Source organism: Phalacrocorax carbo, chromosome 1 (genome assembly GCF_963921805.1).
Source record: "Phalacrocorax carbo chromosome 1, bPhaCar2.1, whole genome shotgun sequence".
Classification (NCBI taxonomy): Eukaryota; Metazoa; Chordata; class Aves; order Suliformes; family Phalacrocoracidae; genus Phalacrocorax; species Phalacrocorax carbo.
Window position 1 is genome coordinate 213426576 of NC_087513.1, and position 23026 is coordinate 213449601.

The window sequence follows — 23026 nt, forward strand, 5'->3', positions numbered from 1 at the left end:
TAAATGGTTTTAGCTAGAGTGAGAGTGCCAGCAAATGTGCAAGTCAGCACAGGAAAAAATAGACCAGATCTGAATTAAAAAGTCTCAGATATTTATTATCTTCCTCTTATTGACTTGAGTTCTTCCAGCTTAAAAGGCAACAGTGAGCATAGAATATGAAAATCAATGCCTCTCCTGCTGTTTATTGCAAATAAATTTGATTTTCAGTTAATTGTAGCAGTCATTTTTCATAATTTATGAGCTGCTGTTACTGGAGAGCATCAGTCACGCTGCACATTGATGTGTCTGATGAGTGTGGCTTGTTTCAGAGGAAGGTGGAACTTGCCATCAGTGACTGAGAAGTACAAGCTAAACCATAAGATGATGTTTTCCAGTACTCCACAGAGGATGGTTTAAAAACTACCTGGCCTTGCACAAAAGTCAAAACTGGAAGAGATAAGCAAAGTCTCTGGGGAGATGCTGCTTCCTTGCATTTATAACTTTGGTCAAGTTCATTTGCTACCTCATGCCACGGAGTAGCAGAAGACACTCTCTCAGACCGCTTTGCAATCAAGTTAAATGGATTAATTTGCCACAAGCTTGCACCGTGTTCCCCGAGCAAGGCCCTAGGATTTGACAGAGGTGTGAGCCCCAAGCGACCTTATCTGTCCACTCCGTTTGAAAGCTTTAATCTTGTTTGGTCAATTAAAAAGGTGTGAAGTTCATGAATGCTTTATATAGTTTGAGCGCTATCAGCTGTAGGCCCGCAACCAGCCGAACCACGGTTATTTCCTCCTGACCTCGAACAGCTCCTTCTCTGAGCTTTACATGCAAATGTTGTGCAGTCCCATTATTCACCTTGCAGTCGAACATCTCTCTGTTCACTGTGAGCTGCAAAGCGGACTGAATGAAAAAGTGTAATAAAATAGTATCTCCCTCGGGCTAGCTGATGATTCGGTGCACGTGTGCTATAATATGAGAGACCTTCCCCACGCAGCAGGGCTCAGGGACAAGCCAGGGTGCTTCCACAAGAAACCAGACTCTGGAAAAGTTGAAATCTGACTGTTTCTATTGGATACACATTTTCCACCATGAGATATTTAACATCAACAAATGGAAATGTGAAGAATGCCACATGCATGTGTGGTTTTGAGCAGGGAGAGAATCTTGACTCAGTTTTGGATACAACCATGAAGTCCAGACCTGATGAAAAGATTTCAATAATGCGTAGATACAAACTTGACTGGTCAAAGCTAGATTTGGGCCTGAACTTTCCTGGCGATCCTGCATTCAGATTTATCTTAATCAAAACATGCCTGAGCTGCAAACCCTGCTCTAAAAGTGAGTCTGCGGCCTGCGCATAGAGTTGGCAACTTCCATCTCTCGTTTTATTGCAGGGGATTTACTTATTGAAATAGTGGGAAGAAGCCAGCTAGACTGAATTTGATCACTGGTGTTGGTATTTGGCCACAGTCCAGGGCCTTATGCCTCCTACTGGTTATAGATAAAGTTCCTTAATCCACCCCATCAAGGCATAGCGTAACAGGAGCCAGGGTGCATTGTGCCATATAAATGCACGGTGCAGCTAAAGACATTCACAGGTGGCCAAGAACTTTTAAAAACATTCAGGGCTGAAAAATAAAAGCACACATTAATAAATAAATGTGGATTAAAATGGAGTCACTAATTGCTCTCCCCAGCTTCCTCAAGCAACTTTCCGAACAAAGCGTACTAATATTTGAAGCCTCATTCACATTGATTCGGTCTGATTTTGAAGCTCTGCAGGTAACTAAACATGAACACAAGAGTCATTCTTCAGGTTATATTTTTAGTCAGCTAAACAATTGCATCTCTTTGCAGCCAAATAACTTCTGCTGTGACTGTGTCAGAATTAATAGCTAAACTGAGTCAAGGTGTGAGTGGTCAGCAAGGGGAAAGCGAGATCGCCAAAGGAAATTTAAACCCCCAGTATGTAATTTCAGGGATTTCAACAAGCAGAACTCACTCAGATTTCCTACTGTGGTAGAGTTGCCAGGTGTATGGTAGGAGTTTGATCATTGCATGCTTCATTTTGGATTTTTCCTGAGATTACATTTTGTCTCTCCTAAAGAATTCCACCATATCTCTGTGTGTCTTTGCTTTCAAATTTGATGATTTGATGATGGTTGAGTCTCCATCCCTGGAGGTATTTAAAAGAAGGGTAGATGTGGTGCTTGAGGATACGGTTTAGTGGTGGACTTGGCAGTGATAGGTTAGCGGTTGGACTCAATGATCTTAAGGGTCTTTTCCAACCTTAACGATTCTATGATTCTATTTCATTGAAGACTCCTGAGCTTTTGTCAGGTTCCAGAAGGAGGAATCGAGCTGCTTTTTGGTCTTGGCATGGTCACTTGGTCTCCCACTAACCTAGACCAGGGAAATTTTTGATATGAGGTTAGGACTTGGGTGCTGCTGCTCCCCACTTGAAGACAGAGGATTAACGGTTCTGCTATTGGCTTGTGCTAGATGAAACCATCTCCTGTTAAAGAGTAACGGGGCTGCTGTGTTTTGTCCCAGGAGCCAACTTCTCTTTGCGAGAGCTGGGTCTTGAAGATGTGACACCCACCCATGGGACTTTGTACCGGACTGATATCGGGCTGCCTCACTGTGGCTACTCCATCAGCACTGGCTCAGATGCCGACACGGAGGCAGATGTGGTCATGTCACCCGAGCACCCCGTGAGGCTCTGGGGACGCAACACCAAGTCTGGACGCAGCTCCTGCTTGTCGAGCCGGGCCAACTCCAACCTCACCCTCACCGACACGGAGCACGAGAACACTGAAACCGGTAAGTGGTGACAGCGCATGCAATGTCAGCCTCGAGCTCTACCAGGAATGCCTCTTCTTACCGCTCCACCTTAATCTTCCTTAGGTTTTCTGTTGGGTTTTTTTCTCAGACTCAGTGAAAACACTCTTCTAATAGCCCCATGTCGTGGCCTTTTGTACTGTCCTACAGTGTTTGTTAATAAACTGCTGGAGAAGCTCCTACTTATTTATCACAGCGACAGAGATCATTAAGTGGCTGTAATACTCTCTCTGCTTTTTGTAGCGACCTTTCAGACAAAAAGCATTTAAATCTCCCCTCCTCTGGCTGATGCTGCTCTTATCTTTGCTACAGATTTTCAGGGCAGATAATTTCCTTCTTTTCCTCGCTGGTTCCTTGACAGGAGCCGTTTCATTTATGTAAATCAGCTGACTGCTCTCTGAAGGAAAACGATGGTGAAATAGTTTTAGAAGACTTTTTCTTCGTGCGAAATAAAAGCTGAAGGTCACAGATTTTTTATCTCTGTAACTTTGTGTCCCCAGCTGCGGGGACTCCTGCATGTGTTTTGTAGGTCTGTGAACCTTTTGGTCAGCAGTTCTGCCAAGCAGTGTAGGAAGGAGAGAGGATTTTGATTCAATTGCAGCTTGACCCAGGGGTTCACACAGCCCTATATGCCTTTGCACCTTTAATTCAATTATGGCACAGCCTGCTTCTTAATATAGCCACTGCGTACAAGTCATCGGGAGATTGAGCTCAGCACAGAAAGCTGATGTGAAATGACTGTATTGCTTGTTCTCTTTATGCTTTTTGCCACAGTATTATAGTGACAAATGGTGATAACTTTTCCTTGGGAAGCCATGACATGGTGAGACATACACCACCCACATGATTTTATGTTTAACTCCAACAAATTACAGTTGAAGCTTATTAAGTTTCTGCTCAGAGATAATGATATATTAGCAAAGGTCAAAGATAAATGGCCTTGTGTTTAAAGAATGTACAGAAGAATCTTTTAAAATTATCTTTACAATTTTTTTAAAGTTTCTTAGTGCAGTATCTTACAGCTCTGCACGCATTAGGCCAGGCAGACACACAGTGCCAGACTATATCATTTTCCTTCCAAGCCTTGTGTTTTGATGAAAAACCAGAGGGATCATCAGGGTCAATTAGAGTTTTGCACACTCCCAAGAAATTGCTAGAAAACAACCAAAAGCAAACACCTTGCTCTTCCATGCCATTCTTCTGTATCTAAAGCTCTCTCTTCTGCTTTTTCATGGTGGTGTATGAGCAGCTGTGATCCTAACCCATACATTTTTCTTTCCACGCCTACTAAGAAAAGCAAAATACAGAATTTTAGTCTTTTTTTTCTTTTTTTCTTAAGAGACAAGAATTACATTAGCTGCTGGGGTCTTTTTATCTGGTTTCCATAATGCTATCTCTACACGTGCAAATGCAACTTTGTACCTACAGATCACTTACAAATGAAATTATGTTAGCAACAACAGATTAGCAACAGCACATGCCTTGAAAGGCTTTACTGAAACTAATAACAGAGGCAGCAGTACTCATGTCAGGGCTGAGGCAACCTCCAATTCCTCTTCCCTTAATGCCACACTAGCCATTTGTTGAACCACCATTTCACAGCAATTAGAAAAGGGAAAGCAGAAAGGTAGAGAACACACCTGCGGGTTTTTTAAGTTCTGTACAAACATAGAAGGAATTTCTTTGGACCATAGGCACTTGCAGTCTGAGATTTTGAGTGTTTTGAATGACAAAGGCTATATCATACTCAAAAATATGAAGTCTGTGTAGCATAAATAAAATCTAGAGAGCTGTGCTTTCCAGTATGTAATTGTATTGTTCATACTGACAAAGAAAGAGGTGGTGGAACTCAAGGGAAAATATTGTGATCCAAACTCTGTTGGGGAGCTTCAGCTGATGCTTAGACTTCCCTGGGAAGATAGCAGAGACATCAGGCAGGTTCAGGTCAGAAAAACTAGTCCAGAGCTTAGAGAAAGGCATATCATTTCAATATAGGGACTGCAGTTGAATTGGTGGAAAAAAACATATCCAAAGGTTGCAAGGGAAGAAGAGAAGAAGGACTAAGGACAAGTCTTAACTGTACACAAAATTTGGCCATTTTCATTCATAAAGGTGTGAGAAACTTTTGCACATGAAACCCTTACAACCTGAAGCCTGCTGTTGGAGAAAATGAAGCCTGAGACCCTCTCAGAAGCTTTCTCTAGCAAATGCGAAGGCTGCTCTGTGTTTCCTCCCTCTGCACAGAAGCAGCGTTACCCTGGGCTCTCCGCTGCTAGCTATCACACCGGCTACTTTGAGAAATCCCAGATTTATAGGAGAAATGTTTTCAAGAAGACATGAAATTTTGCTAATGGCAGCATAAAGTAACATAATGCTATGACTCAGTTTACAGGATACCTTTATTAGTCAATATTAATTGTTGACAGTATTGATAGAAGTTATAGCCTTTAGCTGAAGTCAATATGGAGCTTTATGAACCTGCCATCAATAGAAGATTTTATGGGGCCCATTAAAGGAACTTTTCCAATGAAGGTTAACATCAGCAATTTTAATGTTGCTCATTATTTATCCAAAATAAATAATCAGAATTTACTTCTGATGTTTGTAAATCCAAAGCCGTCAAAGCAAGATTCTACCGAGACATTTATTGCATTCTTAGAAAATGAGAGGTCTGGTTCCCTCGAAAAGCAGGTTTGCTTTTATTTCAGAAGTGGTGATGCCTTGAAGGAACAGATGCACAGCTCAGTAAGTGCAGCCACAATCCACCCCTCTGTCTTTAAGGAAACTGATGAAGTGCTCTGGTTCCATGGCATATTACAGTCCATAAATCACTTGCAGAGGCAGCTGGAATGAAAAGCCATGCGTTACTTTATCTAAACTGTTCCCAGGCTTTCCAGGAGGTTGAACACTTTTACTAGGTTAAGAGTTTGTTTTCAGTGAAGAGTTAGCTTGAGTTATAATTCTGGCATCGCCCTGAGTTCAGATCCTGCACACCCAAACAGCCCCAACGGATTCCCCTCTGTTGGGCAGTGCTTTTCGCTCGACCTGGATGGTCACTTTACAGAGTCAGGGGACAGAGGGGCCTGCTCAAGTTACTGCACCTTGTCCAGGCATAATGCATTCACTCTGTGCTGCTAACGTAGCACACACTTCACGGAGCTCAAGGGTTATTCTGCAGTGTGACCATCTAGGCTAAGCTCAAATTGTGACTTCGCAGTAACAGTTCAGACCCGTGCACAGGGAGGAGTTTGGTTCCTGGAAGTCTAGCAATGAACTTAGGAGAACCTCTTTCCTCTGCTAGTTTGCACTGTTTCTCAGCAAAAGTGATTGAAGCAAAAGAAGTTCCTGAAGTGGTCATTTGGATCTGAGCCTGGAGTTAACTGGCATTACCTGAGGTAACCCTGAACAGGCGTTGTACTGAGCCAACAATGGTTTAATATAGAGAAGAGCACAATGAAGGAGAGCAAGGCAACAGTCTTCCAGAAATTGACTTATTTTGCAGCAATTCAGTCACGTACTAAATACAAATACTTCTAATCATAAAGATGTCATCATAAAAATACTGTACCACAGAATAATTTCTGTTGGAAGGCATCACTGAAGGTCTCTTGTCCAGTCTCCTGCTTAAAGCAGGGCTAACTTTGATGCCAGATCAGGTTGCTGAGTTACACTTTGAGTATCTCCCAGGATGGAGAGGCCACAACCTCTATGCCCTGGTTCTGGTGCTGACCACACTTGTTGTGAACAACTCTTCTCCTAAGAGCTAGCCAGAATTACCACTGCCACAACTCGTGTCCTCTGCCCATTGTCCATTGTCCACTCATCAAGCATCTCCAGGAACAGTCTGACACCATCTTCTGTATATCCCCACACCTAAAATAGTTACAAGACAGCAGCTAGGTCTCCCTTTAGCCACCTAGATCCTCCTCCCCTAAATGGTTTGTAGGCAGCTAGGCTCTGGAAGAGATGGTCAGAGGAGTCTGGAGAACTCCAGTCTTAAAAGATTATAAGTGTAAACTAGACAAAAAGCTGTTGAGAATGGTCTATGATGGATGCTGCCTCAGTCAGAGTGGCTGCACTTGCTGGCCTCTTGAGCATCCCTCCTTCTCCTGCGTCAATAGTTTGTAACATTGCTGAGCTTTCTTTGACCCCAGGGGCATGTAGGACTGCTCAGACTGGGCGTTGAGCTCCTCACACTTTTGTACTGCCTAGGGCACTCCCAACAGATGCAGAGATGGACTCTGTTTGTGTGTAAGCACCCAAGAAACAGGCTGTGGATATTTACTTTGGGTCTATAAGGGAGATCTTACCCCAGATCTGCCCAAACTGTTATGAATCATGCTGGTAGTCCCCAGATAGATCTGAACATGAAAGATGGGCAGAAAATGTAGATAGTCCCATACAGAATCCTTTCCCATAACAAAAGAATCACTTTTTTCTCTGCCTTCTATGTGATAAAGAGCTTACTGGTTTATTCAGCACAGCCACTGCAGGATTACTTTAGACCTGGGCCAACAGCATTTTTCAAATTAGTCTTTGCAGAAGTGGACTTGCAGCCCTTTTTCTGAAAAAAAACCTAAGTACAGTTTAACTTTTGGCTATTCCAAATAAACTGAGGCAAACTAAGGATTCACTTTAGTTTTAATCTGGGCTTAGTGTTAATATCCACCAAGGCACATAGTTGGTTAAATACGAGAGGGAGCGGTAGAGAGCAGGAGCGGTTTTCTTCATTAGCACGACAAGTCAGCTGTGATTAATGCTGTGTACATGTGCAGATCAGAGCTGATGTTTCTCTCTGTCATCATCTGCTCTTGGGAAGAATGTGGGCACTATCAAGAGGCCAGGAGGATCTCACAGGCGGGATGAGTAACATCAGATGGCTCAGGACAGTTCAACCAAGCTGGAGCTGCTCAATTGTGATCTATTGTGTGAAGAAATGCTTGCAGCAGAAGTGTTGCTGAAGTGTGGCATTTTCTTATCTAGCGACTGAGATGTTAGTAGACATCAACTAAAATTCCAGGTCTAACCACCCTGGAAGCCAAAATTCAGGCTGCAGGACCATTGCTGTCAAACAGTGCCATGCTGCTGAGCCCGGTCCTTCTTTCCATCTTCACAGTTCAAAAATACATGGGAAACATGTCATCCTGCAATCAATTCGGCATGCATTGCTTGTGTGCAAAAGGGGTGAGAATGGCATTGTTGGACCCAAATCTTCCATTCAGCAATGAACTGGGTACAGGAACAATCAGCCCCAACGCTTGCACCGGGCATCAGTTGGTCACCTCTATTGAGGAAGAGCAGTTTAATCTCAAGGTCCACTTGTCTTTGGCTTCACCTCTGAAATCACCAGTCAGTGCCAAATGTGGTACGGTGACTACAGCAGAACAGACACTCACTGGTGACAGGATTAAGAGCACCAATTCATTTTACATTGCTGGACCCACATCCTACAGAGAGGAATAATTTTTCTTTTAGTCGTTATGTTCTGGGATGCATTTCAATGAGCTTTCAAACTGTCAAGCAACCAACCAGCCCAGTACCCAAACCTGCTCTCCCAGCCTCACCAACTTGACCAGAAAGGTAGCCAATATGTTACGGTTAACTTTTGCTTTCCCATCAAATAAGCTGCCTTTCTGGAAAATTCTCATAGGTTTTTGTAAAAGTGAGACGTCCTGGCAATCAGGAGCTGGAAAGCTCACGATAGCTCTGCCTGCTCTACCATCACAGACTCAACTCTTAGCCATTTTAATTGACATAATACATTATTTAAAGAACATTTCTTGCAGTAACCACCACACTTTCTGCTTCCACACTGCTTAAGCCATTACTGCTGCTGGAAGAAGCGCTTAAGAAACTGCATAGGAAATTAGGACTCGATAGAATTGAATGCTTATAGATGATACTTAGAAACACAGGGGTACATTACAGCAGGAAATAATAAAAGACAAGTCGTTCAAACAAGGAACACCAAAAACATCATACAATTTTATTTTCTCCTGGGTAGTTCGGAAATCTAACTAATGCTTTCACTTATTCAGTGGTATCTGATACAGACCTCGCTGAAGCCTTTGAATACGCCCATTGCCATCAGCAGTGTTAGAGTAGGTCCTAGGTGTATGCTGGTAACTAGCTGTTTTCGCAAAATAGTCAGCATGCCAGCGTGGTATAAATCCCAGGACTCTTGGTTAAACACACCACAACATGCTGTTTGCTGTTAGGATTCTTGTATATATTTTGCCTTCTTATTAAATCAGAAAGCTGTCCCGGTGGTCAAGCCACATGCTCCAGAATTTCATCAGCTTTTCCCAAATATTTTCTCCTCAGAACTGTTTTACAATAGCTAGGGGAGCTATAGGCAAACGGTAATTAATTCGGTGTGTTTTTCTTCTTCCCCTTGGTTGTGCGGAGCTCATCTCCTAATGTTGCCTGCATTTGCAACCAGAGGCTTTGCAAGCTTCTCCTAAATAGCTCTGACCCTCTGCAGCGGAAGGATTTTTACTCAGTGTTCTTTACATTCACCTTCCTGTTTCCCAGAGGATGTGGATCCCAATCACTGGCCCAAAATACAATCCAGTATATCAGTGCAATTAGCAGTGCCAGAATTACTGTGTAATCTTAGCATTACAAACTATTTATCAATACCCCAGTTGATAATCCATGGTGACTTTTCTTTTTATTACTGTGTTTTGCTGAGTAATTTCCTTTCAGGCTTCATACACTCGATTGTTAATGTTGTTACCGTAGTTGCAGCAACATCATCTTTTTTTTTTTTTCTCCTTTGAATTAAATAGTGCATCATAAAGTACTTCCAATGTGTGCTTCAGACATGATTCTTCCACAAACCATGTAGGCAAAAATGTGATACTCAGGCTCTGGAGAATTCAGAAAGGAGATTTTTAAATTTTTTTAAAAAAATAATTATTCACAATAAATAAGAAAAGAAGGAATGTGCTATGAGATATACTTTATTAAGCTTCCTTTGTGCCTTTCTGAGTAGCGGACAACAAGAATAAATTAGAATTACCCGGTCAAGATCAGGCATCTGCTGGCTGTCATCTTTCACTTGCCTCCTATCAGTTGTAACCTTAATATTAACAAGATGTTTCAGCTTGAAATAAAAATTAGGCAGACTCTTACCACTAAAGAACCATCATCAATTGCAGAAGTTAGCGAAGAACTACAAAAATGAGTAGCAGATCCAGAAGGGAATTTTCTTTAACCCCCTTCCCTGTTCCAGCTCCTCAAAATCCTTACACTGCTCCTTTCCAGGTAGGTTTTGCATGAAGTTCCCCATTTTAACAGTACATGGGGTTTGCTCAGATATCGCAACCTACTGAAGCCGCCTCACAGAGGTACTCAGAGTCTTGGTGATCACTTGAAATGTGAAGGTCAGGGGAAGGAATGTGCCTTCAGGCTCTCCAATCGTAAAGATACTAATACTCCTATGTAGAATATTAGTCCTAAAAAGGAGAGTTTAGCTACATGATCTTCCCAGATGCTACATTCTCCACTGAAAAATGGCTCCCTTGAAGGCTGTTACATCTTCTTTACTTCTGATCCAACTTGCTAACTACTGACATTCTTGATGATGGATTCCTCGTATTTTCTGTCCTCTTACCTTTTTTGTCCTTTTTAGACATTAGCCCCAAGAAGCTTCTTGAAAGCGAAAAGGTGAGGCACCACCTCACTCCACAAGAGTCTCGAGAAAGTTTTACCCTGATGGGACAGTAAATTGTTGGGGTTCAGGGCAACAGACCCTTAATCTCCCTCCACTTTCAGCTAACTCCCCTGCCCACTGGGTGTAAAACAGCCTCTCAAATGAGGTAACAAGTGGATGCCACTGTCTTTCAGCCAGGATTCAACCACCCAAGAGCCGATTGTCCCTTTGATTACACGTAGCTCAGCCCCCGGACCACAGAGGGAGGCAGCGGCATCCCTGCTCCCAGTTTAAGGGGTGAAGGTACACGGGATTATCTGAGTTTAATAATTCTATTGCTGCATTAGTGATCAGTATCTTGATTTTGTTCCACAGTGGAGGAATTCCCACTTATTCCTAGGGCTAATTTATCTCATCACTGGCCTGCTTGCCTCTAGAGGGAAACAAGTCTTTCCATTTTCTTTTTTTTATTATTTCTATTCCCATATGGTGTGTCCCATAGAGAATGTATTTTCTGTATTACTGTAATCTGCGTCTGAAAGGACGCTGACATTAAAACCCTTCACAATGTTATTCTGCTGTAATGAACCGCGGTTCAATATAGGTTAGTGTGTAGGTTTCACATTGTTATTATTGCAATGATGGTGAAGCCATTAAGCAGGGAAAAAAGGCCCAAACTCTAGAAACTCATTAATAGCCTGAATACTGGGGGAGAGGGCATGTAGAAACAACATTAACAGGTAAGAATTTACCGTTCTTTTCAATTACGCTGTTAATTTTTGTCCTTTCCTTTGCCACTTTAAACTGCCTTGTCATGGAGATTTTTTTTTAAGGAAAATAATTGCATTTAGTAATATTGCTGGAAGGCTGCCAAATATTCTGGAAGTAAATATGTGCATTTTTTACATTATTTCTGAGTGCCATAAATAACTTCTTTTGGTGTGAAACACCCGAGGGGGAATACAGCTAGGTTCAGCAGCAAAAGACCTATCGCTCTTTTAACAGCAATACTTTGCTTCCAGCCTGTTTTTAGGGTGGGATTTGTGTGCAGTGACCATGGGGAACAGCTAGTGCCACAGAGCGAGGGTTATGGTCAGGAGACCGAGGGCCGTCGGAGCTGGCGTGGTCATGACGGGCATTTGGAGCGGGATTTGGCTTTTAGGGCCAGACACGAACTCCATCCTACACAAAGGATCAGGCCCCCCTGGGATGGATGACAGCGAAGCAGCGTGGAGAAAAGCAAAGGATTATCGGGAACAATAAATCCAAACGAGGGGAGATGGCTTAGGGTTCAAAATGGTCTGATACCTATCTCTGTGGCTAAAGGACCCCTGCCCTGTAGAGTTAAGCATGCGGTTAAGCGTGGATCCGGGGACATAGTGCCTTTTACCTTTGCCTTCTCCCCCCTTTCTGCTTCGCCCTGGATGTGTAGGGCTCACAGCAAGCTGCAAGGGGCAGGACACGGCACGCCACCGCAGCCTTTCAAAGAGGTACAGCCTATTTCCTGCACAGGGGAGAGGTGTTGCAGGCTTTCTCCCCAGTCTGGCATTCCCAGATGCTCATGTCTGTATTTCTGAATTCCCATTTGGACCACGGCATCTGCTTCTAGGTCCAGCTCACAGAGTGTTAGCCCACATCTGGTCCAGCCTCCTCCAGTGCCCCTCGAGACAGCTGGCTTTGCTTCCTCCAGTGAAGATGCGTCTCCACCCATAAGCAGAACAAAGTGAGAGGAAAGAGCACGTTATTTTTGTTTTACCCATGCCCAGAGGTGCCCACTGAGCTCCAAATAAAGGAGAGCACAGCTTCTGCCATGAGAATTTGTTCATTAAAATCTCATTGCTTTATTTCTCAGAGGCTTTTGATTAACTTTTAGCAAAAATGCCATTTTATTCAATCCAGGGCAGCGATTAAAAATGCAGCGCTGCCCTAATTCTGCAAAGTTTTCAGTGTTTCTTTGAGATGCCCCTAAAAACTTTAATTATATGCTATAAGGCAGGTTGTTTTGTTTTGTCCATGCCAGCACAGATCATTTTGAAACATGTCTATATAGAGAAAATAATAATTCCAGTCTGATCTTCATGTAGAATAAACATTTTACAAATGTAACTTTGTTACGGCTCAAACAAAAATAAGCCTTTGTCACTTGTCTAAATTATGCAAGGGCGTTTGGGGAGCAGACATGTTATGGGACCCAGAGAAGGGCTGCTTTTGGGTGGGCACCGAACTCCAGTTCCAGCGATTTAACCCATGGCTGTGCTACAGACAGTGCTTAACCTTGGCTGCATCACATCATTTCTCTGTCTTTCTTTATCTCCGTTCCCTGTTAGAAAATAAGGATGTTCTTCCTTGTTTTCTCCACCCCCTTTTAAGTTGTGAACCCAGGTATTTTCTAATCAAAGCTATGGATAGCAGCAAATAAAGCAACTGTAACTGTACACCAGTTCTATCTGGTAATGCATTAAAGGAATTTTCAACGCTGAAGTGTTTAAAATACTGGCTTTTGGCTTAGGCAGCTCCTCAAATATGCACCAAATATCTTGGAGGGGGGGAGAGAGGGGTGAAAATAAAGCTGCTTTTTGTTGTTACTATTGCTGCATTTATTTAAAAGCCGTGGGTTGAGCGACTGTGAGACGGAGAGCATCAAACAAACCATGCCACATGAGCCATTACACAAAAAGCTCCCCTAGAGATCACAAGAGCTTCCCGGGTCCTCTGATGGTCACAGGTGCCCAGGGCACTTGCTGAAAGCAGCGCGAGAGGCTCCGGAACGTGCCGCCTCTCCCCCGCTGCAGCATCCAGGCGGTGGCTGTTTCTCCCCTTGCAACTCTCTCCGTAGGCGAGACCTTTTCATGCCAAGCAGCACGGACTGGCAGCCAGCGCAGACCTCTTCTCGCTGCTGTATTTAATGACACACACACACCCACACCCCAAAGTGCTACAGGGCTTCCACAACCAGCTTCAGCAGTGGCAAACTCGGAAACGAACTACTTCATCAAAATGACAGCTTTCTGCCGCATTCAGAAACATGCGCTTTGATTTCTGCCCTGGTTTGGTTGCTTTGGAGTGGGGGGAGAGAGAAACGTGTTTGGGGTTTTTTTTTAAACTTAGTTAAATACACATTTCAGCTTTAAATAAAAAACCTGTTTAAATAAAATGGGGAATTATGGCAGGCGCAACTAAAGCTTAAATTCAGAATAGTATGTTAAAGACTTGTAAATCATTCTTAGATCATTTCCAAGCAACCATGTCTTAACTGCCAAAGTTGCAAAGGAAAGTCACAGTAGTGAGTTGGCTGCAGCCTCTGGGCGAGCACCTAGTGCCAGTCCGTGGCAGTGCCAGCTCAGCTCCCGACAGCAACTGCTGCTCCTGCAGGTGGAAAGGGAGACTTTCTTTCCCCATCAAGTCACTCGGGTAGATGAGCTCAAAGAGCATGTACAGAAGTCAGGCGTCCACCACCAGTTGAAAAGGAGGGGATGGGAAAATCTGTACGAATAACACCGGCGACAAGGCGCATTACAGTGACTACCAGGACACATTATATCTGGGCAGACGACTGGTTTAAGAGGTTCCCAGTTGCCACCCCGAGTGCCCGTTCCCTTGCAGGGGTTCTCCATCCCCACGGTTGTGCCGGTGCAACTGCTCATGCAGTCCAGCCCGGATTTACCCCCAGAATAAGTGTGATTTAAAGCCCTTCCTCATGGACAGGGTGCCAGGGCACAGAGCTGCGATTTCACACCTCCCGTGGGGTCACTGCCACCCCACACAGCGAGATCAGCTGAAGCCAGGGTAGAGCAGCAGAAATCCCACCCAATAGAAAATCTTCCCGATTTTGGGTCAAATAAGGGCCAGTGGCTGAGGGTGGGGTAGCAAAAACACCTGGGAGCTATTTAAGCCAGCACTGCCAGCGAGGAAGAAGCATTGCTGAGCTTTCTTGGAAATGCACCTCTGCTCCAGTTCCCCAGCGACAGCTAGTGCTGTCTTTGTTAATGCCAATTCATTTTTCTGTGCAAGACTTATTTTCTTCTCGTATCTCCAGCAGGTTCAAGTACTTTTATTACACTCGGTTTGGGAGGAAGGGGGTGAAATTATGACTGAATTCCTGTTTCCATTTAAATACAGCTTGACGTGAGTTCCAAATAAATGTAAAATAAAAAAAAAAATCCAGCAATCATCTACTGAATAAGAAATCTGTTGTTCACCATTTTCTCTTCATAAAAAATGTAGAAAGTAGGAATCTGAATAAATGCATGCTAAACTATATAATTGCTGAAATAAATATGTATAGATATAGGATATTCTTTGATTTAGCATAAAGAAGCAGCAAATTATACCAATCAGTGAGAATCAACCAGTTTTAAAAGAAAATAACAGAAAAGCACACATGCAAAACAAGATTAAAACTGATTATTTAAATCAAGATTCTCTGTTTGCTGGTTTAAACCATGATTACAATTTAAATCAAGCCACCCTGCCATGAATAGTTTTAGGACAATGATTTTTCCTTCTTATATAATGTGCAGATTTTGTAGCTGACAGAGCCTCGTGCTGCTTGAAAGGAACATGGATGTACCGAACCTCCACCTCCAGCCACATTCTTCGTTGCATTCTAGTTTGGTTTAGGTCTTTGAAATAGGCAAGTGGCAGTCCTTGGCTGAAAGGGTGGGAATCTGGAAACCCACAAAAAGTCTCCGAGATGCTTTTTTTGTCGGGAGCCTTAGGACAGAAAGTAAATTGAGATTCCACCGCAACCCCAGAGCCAGGCTGCGATGCTGATTCCCCCGTAACATGGGGGCTGGAAAAGCAGCCGGAGCCCTATATGAGAATATTAAGGGAAATGTCTCCCTCTCTCCTAGGTGCCACCTCTTTGGATAATTACATTCCACTTAACAGAATTCCCTTTGCACCTGCAATTGGATGGGGTGTTTCTCCTCCATTAAATTGCTCTGTTTTGCTGCTGTGCTCTACTGAGCAGCTGTTAATGTTCCACCCCAGAGGTGTCTGCAGTTCGGTGATGGGTGAAATGATTAAGGCTAGCAAGGCACTTGATCATTTGGAATGAAAGGTGCTACATAAACATACTCCATTAGTTTTATTAATGCTCAACAAAGCAAACTTTCCCTGTAGCTTGTTGGCTCCTCCTCAGCATTTAATACAACGTGTTCCCTCTGGGAGAGATTGGAGGTAAATGCAGCACACGTGTGGTTTGCTGGATATATTCTTCAGCTTTCCTTAAAGAAGCCTGTTTCCCAGACTGATGATTTGACCCATCATATGCTGGGGAATTGCCATGAAACGAGTGTTGTGTTTGTAGAAGTTTGAAGAAGTGTTAATCTTGGGCCACTTCTTGGGAAAAGGAAGGTGATGACCTTGGGCATTGCAGATATTTACCCTGGCGACAGAAGAGTAGAAAACTTGGCATGGGATCGGTCTGCAAACTGAAGAATAGGAAAAGGGCTTAGAGCAATGCCACCTGATGGAGTTATGAAGAAAAACAGGTCTTTTCAAGCAAACCAGGCTTCAGTCCTTAAGCATGTTAAAAGTTTGGTTGATAAAGAGTGGGTTACTTACATGTTTGCAAAGCTCTGTGTGGCATTGGCTCTGGCACCTAGATAGAGGTTGACATAGACATTTATGCAAACAGAATATAGATGTCTATATTTGTAAATTATATGCCTAAACCAGACTTGTTGTGATACACAGCAGCGGGGGAAACGTGCTCTCCTTGTCCCCTCCCAAGTCTCAGCGTCCCTCAGCCCCACCTGAATATTTTTGGCTGTTGACTGGCCATGAAGTGTGGTTCCCCCTGAGGCGAGTCCTTGCCATTCCATCTGCATAGGACCCCTTCCACTGGTACACTGTCTGCTCTCAAATCATGACAAATTTGCTTTCTTTGGTCATTTCCCTTCTGTCGGAGCTGTGAATGGAGAAAGCAGAAAGCAGAGGTCAACTCACAAAAACTTCATGGCTGTTCTTAAGGCTGAATGGGATATTTTCGCTACTCCCTTTGATGGGGGTCATGCGTGTTTGTGGAGGGATATTTTATTTTGTGTGAGCTGGTAGCAAATAGGCTCGGTCCCATATGAATTTTGGAAAATTAACCCTCTTCCTCATCCTGTTAGACTTTGGGATTTGTGTGAATTGAAGCAGAGCCCTGGTGAAACACCAGTGGACAGTCCTATGCCTTTAGTGTAAATGGGTGAACTAAGTCCTTATTTGGTCAAAAACTAGCAATGTTTGGCCAAAAAAATGTGTAAAAAATAAACAAAAAAGATATTGCTATATTAATTGTTGGATAGAGAGTTTCTGGGTTCAAAAGAGTAGTTACTGGGGCTGTATGTTTTGGAACTCAGCATGATGCTTTTCAACATTTTAGTTTAAAAAGTGGGAAATTTAAACTCAAGGCTGGTAAGGTACATGGACGTTGCAACTAGATAAAGTAGTAAGAGAATACAAATAAAAAGCTGTAAGGACATGGCCTAAACAGGCACAGTAAAATGCCGGCAGATGCAATGATCTACAGCCGTACAGGAGTGGAAAGCTATTGAATGCAGCAGGGTGACAGCCCAGAGGTCTTGGCTCTGTAGAGTCATGGGGTCGGGGTAAGCAGCCTCCCAGCAGCATCTCCGTGCGATGCTCTTGGTGTCTTTCAACTCGGTACTGGATGTCTTGCTGGAAGGCAAACAAAAGAACATGACAACTAGGTGAAAGCAGCTATGATAGAGGAGTTCAGGCTAACTTCTCTCTGTAAGGTGCATGACTATGGGAAAGACCAGTTTCCAAAGGTATATTTGAGAAGGGATTAGTGCTTTTACTTAGAGAGACATTTTGCCACCTCAGAACAGAAGCTTTATTTGGAAACTTTTAGGAAGAGCTGCAGTCTGGATTCTGAAGCAAATACAGCCCCCAAATGTTTCTATCTCAGTCAGTGAAGACTTTGCATTCTCGGCATCAGATTATGGTTGGTCCCACATGAGCACAAAAGGTAAGAGAAGATACTCAGGAAGTGTTCCCAAAGACACCCTAGACCCTAGCATCTATTATTGCCCCAGAGCAGCACCCCAATAGATTCACGACCCCATAGACAGTGACGAACTGAGTCCTTAACCTTCCTTTAGTTCTTTTCTTCTGGAGTGTCTCACTGTAAGTAATGTTTTCCAAACCTTTAATGCTCTCATGAGCCATGCCCTGTTTATCACTGTCCTCCCTGAATTGGATTTGGTTAATTCATTCCTGGCTTTGTCTAAAGTTCTTGCAAATACGTTTGCATCCTTCAAGAGAAGAATGTCCAGACCATGGTAGAGCTGGGGAGATGTCAATACCCCTTTTCCCCAGCAGACACAGAGAGCATATAGATTCTGCAGAGGAATCGCTCGGATGCTTTCCTGGAGAAACTACTAAAAAAATCTCTCCCAGAGCTGCTTCACAGATTGATGTCTTATCGATGGTGGCATGTGGGGGTTGAGAGGATAGGAGGGACAGATGGTCCATAAGGTTCCTTTGAGCTACAGCCAGACTCAAAGAAGAAAAAGGAAGATTGGTGAATTTCTGGAAGAGCTTATTTCCTCCTTGGACTTGAACAGGGTGTTGAAATTCATCCAACAGACTCTGTAAAGCCTTTTGGATTCTAAGAAGAAGACATAGATCTACAGCCTCATTATTGCTTATTCGGCTGTAAAACAAGGGCTGTAAGGAAGGAGGGAGACAATAGGGTTTGCTTCCTTCCTGTGTACACGAGCTCCTCTCCAATTGGAAATTTACTGATATGGCCGTTGTGAAATAATTATTTCAGCATTCTTTCTTTTGGCACAAGTATCTGATCGTTCTGATTCCACATAGAGAGTTACTTCAGAATGAATATTTCCAAATAATTTTCCAGGAATAATTATATTGGTACATTTCCAGGACTAGATAAGCCTATGGATAGGATTCCAGAATAGGATGAAAAAAACCCCAAAACTAAAAATTAACAGATTCTTTACTTGCATGTTTCCTGAAGTATGCAGACATACCTTACACTTGCAAAAGTACTGTCTGAAAACTGGTTAGTGACTCTGTTTTCTAAAAATTTTAAGTAAGGGTGTTAGGAATTACCGGGAATTTGGACAGTCTCTAGCGGGGACTCTTTTGAAAATACCACTGTGTTAGGAAACCTTGTATGGGAAGACCAGGAGTCAGGTTTTGTTGAACTCCTGTGCAGCCCTGCAGAGAATTAGGAAACAGCCAAGAATTCTCTTTATCATGACATGCTGTAAAACCTCTGAGATGCCACTCACAACCACTGAGATTGCAACCCACTTGGGTGAGAGAGAAGAACTTGGCTTTGCCCATCCGTTACAGAAGGGTAGTTGTCGGTGGCTGGATTCCTGTTGACTCTCTGAAATTGGCATCCCGTATTCTTCCACACTAGCCCTCACACCAGGCCCTGCAAAAAAAGGCATGGCCTTGCCCCAGGTTAATTTCTCCTATAGGAATCGCATGAAAGGTTTCAGAGGTGGGTTGTTGCAGTGTCTGTTTTGCACAGCTTTGGGGGGAAAAAAATCTGTTGCATGACTCAGACTCATCCAGCTCCTTCTCAGCATTTACTGTTTCTTCCACTCAGATTTTGCATTCAGTATCCTTACTCAAACGACTCTATTTCCTCCCTCCCTTTCTTCACCTTTATTTCTTCCTGATGAGCAATTCAGACAGCAAACTGTTCCTCTCCTTCATTCCCATGAGTGACTCCATTCAAAGTCCTGCCTATGTTCTTATTTTCTTGGCAGAGCTATATTCAGTGAACACATTTGTTTCTCTAGCTAGAGAACAAAAATATCTGCAAGCAAACTCATTTCCCTTCCGAACTGCTTAGGAGAGTAGTGCTGGGAAGGGGAGGAAAGTGCTTTGTCAAGTGTTAGAGGAACAAGAGAGACATCTTCTCCCCCTGACATCCCCCCTTTATTATTATTGGGAAGACTCTGTTAGTGTCTCACTTCCCTGGGGACTAGAAACATCTTGAAAAGATCTTTCATGCAGGCAGATAACAAACTCACTGCAGAGCTGCATCAGAAAGGGAAAAATTACTTGCTAGTAATGATGTTTATCACAATCCTTCCTTCTTTCCCAATCCGACAAAGGAAGCTATCTCTCATATAAAGGTCCAGGCTTGTGCTTCTTTTTCTGGCAAACTCGCCATTACGCAAATCCAGTGCATGCAAGCTTGGCTGAGGGAAGTTTTGCTCAAAAAGCGGGTTGAAGGAAATGACAGCGTGGGCCGGTATGATTTATTTGAGATAGACCCAATCTGATAATACACACCACAGAAAAGGCCAGGCCACTTCTGCTCAGTGAGTTGGCACAAGGGCTGTTCCCGCAGCAGCGCAGAATCGGTGAGGCCTGGGCCAGATGTCGGCGGGACTCACACTTCCACTGGACTGAACTCTGCGGCGGAGTCTGCTCGGCTTCTCATCCCACCAGGACAGGAAAACACAGTTACGTGGCACTGTCAGTCATTGCTTTGAAGGAAACTTTGATTTCATCTGCTCTGCATGGATGTTTAAAACCTCACAGTGCTTTAATGGGAAGGCTGACCCAGGTGTTTTGTGCTGAAGTGTCTTCCTCATCAGCAACATATAGTTACTGCTGAACCAACCGGGGACCATTCTCAACATCACAGGCAACAACATCCCGCGGTAGTAATTACCTGTTGCTAGAGGTTAAGACAAGTAAACCTCATGGAACTGCTGCAAAGTGGTGATGTGCAAGCCTGCAACGTGTGTGTATGCATGGGCAGGTGGTTTGCTGGGACGCATTTCCCAGCGTCTGCTTGATGTTCCATGCTCTGTCGTTGGCAAGACTGGGACTAGAGCCCGGGGGTCTGACATCCAGTCCCCTGAGTCTACCCAAAATGCTACTGACATCCTCAGTGAATAGGAATTGATCTGGTGCTACCAACCCCAGCCCTCTGAAACACCCCTAACACAGTCAGTAAACAGAAATTATGAGACTGAAAAAAAGGGTTTCTGGTTTTGGTAGATGGTAAATCTGATTTATTAAATTCAGGGGAAAAGTACCTGTATATCAGCTGTGTCTTTCACAGATGGGAAAAGAAAAAGAACTCCAGAGTAGCTGTTAATGAAAATAAAGGTACCATGTTAGTTACTTAAAGCCCAGGTAAGTGGCAGCCTTGAAGGTGCTCACCAAATAAAATTTCACCTAATGTCTTATTATATGATGACAGAAATATCAAGGTCAGCCAGGTTCAATATGCTGAAGACTTTGTCAGCATGGTGAGAATGAAATGAAATTTTCCTGGAGATGTTCTCAAGAACAAATGAAATGATTTAGATATATACATACGAAAAAATCTAACCAGCTGCCCAGAACAAATTTCTGGAGGATCACAATTCAGTCCTCAGTATCCACCGTCTGGATTTCTTAATAAACATCAGCGTGCAATGGCTGAACAGAAGGAGCAGGTATACAACAGACAAATCCAAAGAGGTCAGCTCTTCTGCTTTTAACGGAGCGCTTCCTTTTTTCAAGATAAAGATGTTTCTGCTAGAAATGTACATAAATACATGACATTTTAGTAAGGGCATGTAACTCATTACCCTCTGCAAATTGACCATATCTAATCATATATTTCCAAAAAAATCAAATAGCACATTGCATCTGTTAGTCTTCATTCAAATACAAACCAAATATGCATGAGTACTGTAGTATAAACTGTTCCATCTGTTTCCGTGAATGTATAGTCACGTTGGTCACCCCCCCACACACAACAGAAGGGTCTTTCGCTCTTAGCATCTGTCTTCCCTGAAGAACTGTATTTCAACTAGGAGTAACTAAGCTGGAGTAAGAGCAGCACTATCTGGTGCCCATGCTTCCACGAGCTTCATATGTGCATGGCTTTAGGCTTACTGGGGGTAAACCTCTTGGGTTTTAGCAGTGCCATAAAACTGAGCTTCACCCTAAATTCTTAATGAAATAGTAAAATAAATCGTTTGTCCTTTCTCAGGATGTGGAGGGAATTGTGGGAAGGTATTGGAGGGCAGGCATTACTTAAGAGGCACACCAGATGATGGCCAGTGTTAGCAGTTGGTACGTAACGCTGCTCTGAGTCTCATCCTTTATATTCTTCTGAGCAGGTCACTTCAAATTTATTGCATTGCCGTATATGAATCAAGTGGTTTTGTCTGTGTCTGAGAGATTTACAAGCAAATCTGAAGCTGCAGCACAGGTTAGTGTCGTGGGAAAGACAAGATGATGCTATTTTTAGAAAACATGAATTTGCCATTCAGCGTGTGACAAGGTCACCACCGGTCTCACTTTCTCTGGCTCCTTCGCTCTGGCCTGCACATCTCAGCCACTCCCACCTGAATTACTGCAAAACCGTAACAGGCAATGTGTCTCCAAGAATCAGTTCCGACTAACGGACCAAAAGCGGTCAAATAGAGCCTTTTCCTGTACGGGAAGGGGACGCCGCAGTCCATGGAGACCGCTGTATCTAGACCGGGGACCATGTCCGTACAACTTCAGCGCTGAAAAGAGCCAACCTCCTTCCTGTGACGAGTCACACTCGTCACGGTTTCACCTGAACCCCCCTTCTTGCTCATCAGGCTTCAGGAGTTGTCTCCCAGCACAAGAGTGTCCTTTTCGGGTTTGAAAACACTGAAGATCTGCTCGGGTTTGGTCTTGGGGTAGTGAGAGCTGTGGCACTCAGTGCCCGTGAGGTGACTCTGGTACGACCGGAGCAGTTCAGCAGAATAGAGTCACAACTACTGTCCAGGCCAGTTAGCTTTGCTGTGAAGATCCCAGATAATACTCTGGGAAGAGACTGTGCTATATCGTGTATAAATGCATTGGCCCAGTACTCAGGGGCGTCCCAAGTTCAGCTGTGCTGAGCAAAGCAGATACATCCAGAGACTCTCTAGATGTTTCTCCAAGATAACTTTCTACCCACCGAAAGCACAGATCTTTCACAGATAAATGTGTTCACCCGTTTGCTCCAGCTACCATCTTCTTTTACGTTTCTGGTAACACAGCTATTGCAGTCATCACATTTATGACTTATTTCAGGATCCTTCTTCTCACGGGCTGGTCTTGGTTCACTGACAGCGCATCAAAGCAGACAGAGTAATGGCAACTTCTTAAAACACAGCAAAATTCCCAAGTTGTGCGTGGACAGATGCCCTCAGTCATCACAAGACTACAAAAATCACCTCCTGAAACATCAGGGATGGTGGGTGAGCCTTGGGGACTGGCGACCAGCTGGGGGAGCTGATGAAGAAAGGTGCCATGGAGAGAGATCTGTCCCAGCTGGCCACTGGTGCCGGTGCTGTCATTGTAATAGGCTGTGTGTATATATACACATATATAATACATACTGTACCTCTTTATCAGCAGGATGGGGTCACTAAATATATGTCAACTGAAATTACTTTAGGAAGAGCCTCAGCACTCAGCTTCCCACCTGCTTCTCTAAGACAGCTGCCCAGACTCCCTAAAACACATCAGATGAAAGGCACCGCAGAGCTACAGCACGATACTATTATTACATCTAACAGA

At 43.6% G+C, this 23026-nt stretch overlaps 1 protein-coding gene across 5 annotated transcripts in view; it reads left to right on the forward strand.

Annotated features, from left to right (window-relative positions):
* TENM4 (teneurin transmembrane protein 4) overlaps window positions 1–23026 on the forward strand; it is a 607970-nt gene that overhangs the window by 260189 nt on the left and 324755 nt on the right. For all 5 annotated transcript variants that reach the window (XM_064441474.1, XM_064441478.1, XM_064441476.1 and 2 more), the window contains one exon: window positions 2536–2805. In XM_064441474.1, the coding sequence (XP_064297544.1) occupies window positions 2536–2805 (270 nt within the window). The remainder of the gene's footprint in view (window positions 1–2535; window positions 2806–23026) is intronic.